This window comes from Protopterus annectens, chromosome 2.part0 (assembly GCF_019279795.1).
Source record: "Protopterus annectens isolate FY-2018-M chromosome 2.part0, PAN1.0, whole genome shotgun sequence".
NCBI lineage: Eukaryota > Metazoa > Chordata > Ceratodontiformes > Protopteridae > Protopterus > Protopterus annectens.
The window spans coordinates 1235841765-1235849264 of record NC_056728.1 but is presented as its reverse complement, the minus strand read 5'-3'; the positions used below and the strand labels follow the sequence as shown (position 1 = coordinate 1235849264).

Here is a 7500-nt window from a genome sequence, read left to right as displayed (position 1 = left end):
TGAATGTCTGAACTATACAAATCTTAAGAAAGTATGGAGTGCTTATTTATTACAGACACATATAGCATTTATATACATTAATTTTAATTGTTTGTTGTAGGGCTAAATTGACTGACAAGGAGGTGATAATTGTGCAATGTACAAGATACGTAATATTTAATCAAAACAAAGGGTAAAAAAGTCAAACAGATAAACCATTCAGTAAAAGACTGCAAGAAAGAATCATCCAAGCTAGAGTTTTCACTGTGTAATATCTTAAACCTCCTATAGTCGAGACCTATTGGATGTATGTAAATGATCACTTAAAGATATAACGGTGTTTCAGCTAAATGGCTTCTAAGTGCCTATGACTTTTTACTTTTAAGCCTTTATGGGTACATTCAGACCAATAAACTCAAATCGCACTAGATGTAGCCATGCATGTTTCAGCCTTCTTTTTCTACCTCATCAGTAAAAGTTGATTGGCCATACTTAAAAATATGAAAATTTGCAGCTACCGGGCTTTGGCTTCAATGTCCTGAGTGCAAATTTACAAAGTAAAAAATCTGGGACTTCCAGTGGGGATGGAGATGTGATCACACGTTTCAGTGCAGCTGTCAAGAATTTAAGTTAAAAATGTACTCCTCCCTGCTATAAGTTTTGGTAAAGGCCCCCACTCTTTATCAGTTTTTTTTTCTCTCTTATAACCTTAAAGAGAGGTTCTTATCAACCTTTTGGACACTAGGTGAGGTCATTTCTTGTTGTTTGATATTGCTTTTTTACAGCTCATAGACTTTATGGAGTTAGTCACCTTAGGTCCTGACTGTTGTATCATGCAGTCTTAAGACTTCAGTTCAAGGGTAGGTGGTACTCTTTTTTCCTCTCCTATACAGGAGATGTACAAAATTCAAAGATGGGTTATGGTTAGACTGAATGGACAACATAGTGAGCAGTCAACTTCACCTGAGGGAATTTCTAAATCCTCTCCTGAGCCATTTCCTCTTTTTAAACAGAAACTGCAGGCTGTGGCCAAAGAAAAAAGGCTACATTGTGGAGTTTAAGTAATGTTTTGAGTCAACAAAATAAGAATTAGCTGTGGCGGACTCTTTTCTCTGAAGGAATTATTAGGTTACTGTGGGTTACTGTGGGTTACAGCATTATGGAGAGCTTTGAGTCTTGTTTTTTTTTCAGTAGTTGCAATAATGTAAAGTCGATAAGGATCACTGGATGCTGAAACTGGAAATCCATCTTTGTCACATGTCTGACAAAGGGAACTCTTGGGGGCGGAGTGATTATAAATGTATCATGGAATTTTTGCTGCACTTATGCAAGATTTCCTAGTCAATTGTTCTTTTTCTCTGGGCACAACAACAGGTTGTACAACAAGGTTTTGATTGTCTTTATCCTGAATTAAAAGCTTTTGCCTCCTCCATGGAAGCAACTGGTCAAAGAGGTATGGACACGGGATACGATTTAGATGTTGGCTGTATTAGTGTTCTTGTTTAATTTGTTTTGAATTTTTTGTTGCATGTTAAGATGAAAAGTCAATAAGCAGACCACTGGTGCCAGGTGCTTACATATTAGTGGGCTAAGTGGACTTTTTAAAATATGGAAAGGTTTGCCTCATCTGTTTGAGTGGGGAATCCAAGGTTCTCTATATGGAAGCTTGCTTTTTTTTAAGCTTGTATATGTCATATACATTGGTTTCCTGGACTGTAAATGGGGTGGTGAACCCTGTTAAAACAGCTAGAGTAATTTTTTTGTTTGTTTTTTTAAAGAAGCTAGCCCTAAACAATAGTTTTTTTGCAAGAGACACCCTTAAATGAAAGGGAATCTTTGGCCTTCTGGTTTATATCATATGTGATAGGTGGTAGTTCCATTTACCCTGAGGGGCAGTGTAGAGTAGTACTTACACTGGTTCAGAGAGGAATCACCTTTCATGCTGCAGAGGCCAAACCTATTAAGTGGAGTCATTTTATTCTTATCAAATTTTTTTTGGACAGATGGATGTATATGATCGATAATCACTATTCCTTGCCTGGTAAATCTATAGAGGAATTGTTTTATTTGTTGAGAGAGGTTGTTAGGGAGAGACTGGAATATGATACTGTCTAGAACTAAGGTGAGAAGGGCACCCCTAATTCAGTAGAAGAATTAAAACAAGCCATGTTAGATATAACTGAACATTTACAGTACAGGGTATACTTGGCTGTTAGAAATCTAAAATTAGCTAACAATTAAGTTACATCAAAATCCCAAAGGTACTTGTCTCTTAGGCCATGTCAACAAAAAGCTGCAAAGTCTATATGTGAAATCAGGGGCCCTCAATCTCTCCAGGTTGCAGTCTGACCCCATGAGACACTAGATAGCTTTGCAGTGTCCTATGAGAACTCATATGAGAAGATGGAACACCCTCCGGATCACCATAACCAGACTGGAGTCTTTCTTTCTGACTTGGAAATGCCAAAGTTAACTCAGCAGCAAGCTCAAGAGCTAGTTAGACTGGTTTCATTTGAAGAAGTGCAGAAAGTGCTAGACAGGATGGCAGCAGGTAAGGCCCCTCGCCTGGATGGAATACCGTCAGAAATTTATAGATTGGGCAAACTGTATTTTATTAAAGCTTTTACTCAAGTTGCAAATCAGGTCCTGTTGACTAACTTGGTCCCAAAGACTTGGTCACAGGCAGTGACTTCTCTGATTTTGAAACCTGATAAAGAGATCTAGTGGCAGTTACTTCCTATAAACCAATATCTGTTTTAAATCATGATTATATATTATTCATGGTAATTCTAGCACCGCCTTTGGCCCTTCTTTTGTCCTCTGTGATCCATAAGGACCAGACAACATTTATTCTTGCATGCTGTACTTCAAATTATTTAATTAAAGTCGATGGAAAATGCAAATACTACTAGTTCCCCATTTATGTTAGCTAGTTTTGATGCCACGAAGGCTTTTGATAGGGTTTCCTGGCCTTCTCTTTTTGCAGTACTGAAAGTTATTAAGATCCCTGCCTAGTTCATTTCTCTCCATCAGGCCTTATACTCTTCTTCAACTGCCAGGATCAAGGTAGGTCCACAAATATCTAGGGTATTTCACTTAACAAGAGGCACCAAGCAGTGTTGCGCCTCTCTCCTTTGTTGTTTGCTCTTTATATGGAACCACTCAAAGCAACGTTTAGGCACTCCATGATCGTTGGTTATCTGTATCATGATAAGGAGTATAGGGTATCTCTGAATGTGGATGATTTACTTCTGTCTCTTAAGAAACTTGAGCAGGAGCTCCTAGTGTTCCAAATGATGACCTCTTTTGGAGACTTAGTGGGCTACAAGATCAATCCTAAGAAGACTCAAGTGGTCAGAATAAATTACTCCCCTTCCTCAGTTCTTAACAGGTTATTTCCATTCCTGAATAAACCTGGTACTATGATGTACTTGGGGTGAAATTAGCATCCACCTTACAATTAACACTGCAACTTACATGGAAGAATAGTTAAGAGTGAAACCATTTTGTAGCAATTGGAGAGGAATTAGTTTAGACCTTTTACAGAGTATGCAAGGAGAGACATGGTTTGTCCTAACTGATTCTGTATTCATCTGAGGGTTTGGAACTCTCTCCACCTGAGGGCTTTATAAGCGCACTAAAGAGAATAATTACAATTTTTTTGTGCGAAGAGAGGAAAGTAAAGAAATGGCTGGTATGTGCTAACACTCCCAATTATTTGTGATGGTCTTTCTATTCCCCACTTTGAACTATATAGCAAAGCATTTAGACTGCAGTTATTATAGAAATGATTTGACTCCTCTTCTTCCACAGAGTGCTGCCCCATTCTCGAGAAACAATTAGGTGTTAATATGGCCTTTTATAGGTAATTCTTAGCAATTAAGCCATGTGGCAGGGGCAGGTCTATAAGTTGTATAGCAGTTGAGTTTGCTAAGTTGATGAAGTGGAGTTTTGAATTCATTAATACCAGTACTTGGGTAGAAGAGCTTTTCCCTGTTAGGTTAGCAAGCTGTTGAGGCCCTCTTAATAACATGATACTTCAGCAGCTCAAAGACGCTACAAGGGTATTATTCTGGGACAAGCTGATAGCAAGGAGCAGTAATATTACATTTCTTGAGGCTAGACAGAAGTTAGGGATAACTAATTTGCCAGAACAATCCTATGCAGTTTTATGCAATAATTTTGAAACAGGTTACACAAAGGAAAATGGGTGAATCCATGACAGAAGACTGTCTATTATGGAAAAAATGACAGATATGAGCCATGGAAGAACAGGAAAAGACTAAAAGGGCTGTATTTTCAGATGCTACAGGCTATTAATGGGTTACATCCCAGATGATATGAATACGTATAAAATCATGTGAAAACAAGACTAGGGCTCAAACTGTGATGTGTGTTGCTTCCATGCTATGCCACAAAATCCAGGCATTTTTTTCTTTTTTTGGATGGCAGTGTTTGTTTAAATACTTTTATATGCCAACTAGGCTCTCCCAGATGGCATCTGATGTGTCTCTATTATGTTGCAGATGCGATATGGACTGCTTAGGGGATTGGAATCATGTTTTGGTACTGTCCTAGCTTATTATAATTTAGGGAGGAATTTAGGGACCTCTGTATTAACTTACATCCAACTATAAATCAAATTTTTCCAGCTGTATTCTTACTGTGTTATGGGTCACTAGAACATCTGTATTCTAAAGCATACTCCCTACTGTATATCCACTTCTTAGCAGGTAAGAAAGGTATCATGAGAGCTTGAAAGGAGGCTACCCCACATGGCAAAGATCAGATCATTGGTATCATGGAAGCGACAACAGCTTGTGAAGTAATGTCTTTATCTCAGGTTTTAGCTTTTAATAAATGGAAACTTTTGGCTTATTTATTTAGAACTGTCCCAGAGAAGTAAAATTGTCAGTTTCTGTTCTGAATAATGGTTGTTTTGCTTCTGAAAGGAATTTAAGAAGAAATATAAGTTTATCAAATATATGTCTATTATATATATTGATATGCGTTAGCTAAGGATCAAGGATACTTTCCTCTTTTTTATTGTGATTTTTCTTTCTTTTACTTGATGTTAATATTAATGACCGTACATAGTTTTTGACATGTATGTTGTTGCAGTAAAGTGTTAAAATTTGAAAAAAGTAAAAAGTTGTGTGCATTCAGAAGGCATTTAGCTGAAGCACTGTCCTTAACATGTTGTTTGCATATATTCCATGAGTCCATACTAAAGGAGGTTTTAGTAATAACTATTGGGAATCACATGAAAGGGTGAGCCTGGCTGTATGGCATAGAGGGATAAAGCACTAATGAAAATAATTCTGATTCAATTGATTACTGTCTCAGGTGCTGGAAGACCTGTGTATGGGGGGAAAGGTAGTGAGCACTCAGTGTTTGCCCATCTTGGTGGGGGAGAGAGAGGTGATTCTGTTTAACTGTTTATTATCGTGTAGTTTTTACAAGGCAAGAAAACAGGCAAGACTGAGGATGTGAACTTCACAGTGCTAAGCTAGAGATGTCAGCCTTCAGTACTGCATGTGTAGTAGCAGTCATGCATCTGGGGAGGGCGTAGCATGCACTTGGGGTAATGTGTGTACTCACATCAGCCATCACCTGCTGGGGTTAAGACTTAAAAAAGTACACTGGCTGTCCACATTAATGATGACATTGAGCTTTGAGTTTACCATTAGTCAAATTGGGAGAATCGGTAGCACCAGGGGCTTAGACAGGGAGATGATTGATGGTGATACTGGTCCTCTATTGTGGGCCACTTGGGCCACTAGTCTACATGATCTCCCTTAGGGGTGAGGCCACATAAATCAGTCAGATGGCCCTCAGACTTCCATGACACCAAATAACCACCATGCCTGCCTGAGTGATGGCTTCCTCTGGCCATGTTTACCCCCGAGTCAGTGACCATATTGTCACTGATAGGAAAGAAATAGACTAAAACTTATGGGAGGGAGCAAAGGATGGCAGGAAGGAAGGAAAACAGCAACTAGACAAAGAAAACATCAGATAAAGTTGCCAGGATTGAGAGAGATATTACCTGTGATTTATAGTAATGAAAGATTCTTCCCTTTAATCTATTTTTTTTTTTAAATAATAAGTCTGAGAAGAATAATTGTAAATTACCAAACTGTTTAAAACTACAGCTTGATAATTTACTCCTTGGTTAGTTTTTGTTTGGTAGGATGGCAATTAATATGAGGGGAAGGGAGAAGAGATCTGGCAAAGCATGGTCATAAACCTTGGAGTGACTGTTTTTTAGAGTTCTGTATTTTGCATTTCTTAACATTTTGTCATTTCTGTATTTTTTTCTTTTTCTTTTACTCATATTGACCTGTCAGGAGATGATGTGTGCCATTAAAAGCTGCTGAAGCACTGACTGATATTTTTATAATATATGCATCACTGACTATACTTCAGCAGCAGAAATTATTTCCTTATTTCTTTTTGATTTTTTTTTTCACTTAAAGTAACGATGATTGCCTGATTTTTTTTATTTTTCTCTCAGCTTGCAGCAGTCAGGGCTTGATGGAGTGTAAGAATGGTCAGTGTTTTCCTAGAACATATCACTGTGATGGTGAGAGTGACTGCAAAGATGGAAGCGATGAAGACAATTGTACAACAAAGAGCGGTATGTGGATACCTTGTCATTTCCTAACGTAAAACATACATTTTGCTTTACCTGATAATTCATATATGTGCATATGTAGAAAATTACTGATGTTTTTCTTTAGCTCTTTTAAACAATTCTATAGTAAAAATGGGAAAAAACAGTATAGTTGTTAGTTTAACTTTGGTTTAAGATTATAGACTATATCAACTAACTTCATAACAAAGATGAACATAACTCAGCATGTTTCAAGCATTCCTTTAACTATAATTTTATTACTGAAGATAATTTCATCTAGTAAGTCATAAAGCACTTCTGGAGATTCTCTCCACATCCACTATGTTTCAAAACTCTGGAATTCAATCTAGTCTTACTTAAAGTAAATATAAAATCTAAATACATACAAAATCCTGCTTGGTACAACCCTTTCTGGTCACCTGTTGAGTCTCCTCCATAGACCATTCTTACCAGTAAGATGGTCCCCATTGTAACTATAAGGACTGAAATTGTGACCCTTTAAAGTATGAGATTTTAATTGTGAATATTTGTGATATATACAAAGTGCTCCCTCTTCTCCAAAGTACAGAGTCTTCAGAGATAGAAAAATATATATATATATATATATATATATATATATATATATATATATATATATATATATATATATATATATAGTCTGTATTAAAATCATGAAGAGGCATTACATCGAACAACTCTTCACAGATACATAAAGACCGAACGCACTAAACCACGAATTGTCAAAACAGCAATTTCTTTCCCTGGGAAAGAAATTGCTAGTAACAAACACACTATTTAAAACATAACTAAGTGGGGAGCTTCACACCTACACCCCCCCCAACGTGGGGGGCTGTGCTCCCCTAACTAACTATACCAGCTCCGAG

The 7500-nt window shown here is 37.3% G+C and overlaps 1 protein-coding gene across 2 annotated transcripts in view; it reads left to right on the top strand.

Annotated features, from left to right (window-relative positions):
* The window catches only part of CORIN (corin, serine peptidase), a 1415152-nt gene that overhangs the window by 870698 nt on the left and 536954 nt on the right, over positions 1-7500 (top strand). For both annotated transcript variants that reach the window (XM_044061411.1, XM_044061410.1), the window contains exon 9: positions 6497-6619. In XM_044061411.1, the coding sequence (XP_043917346.1) occupies positions 6497-6619 (123 nt within the window). The remainder of the gene's footprint in view (positions 1-6496; positions 6620-7500) is intronic.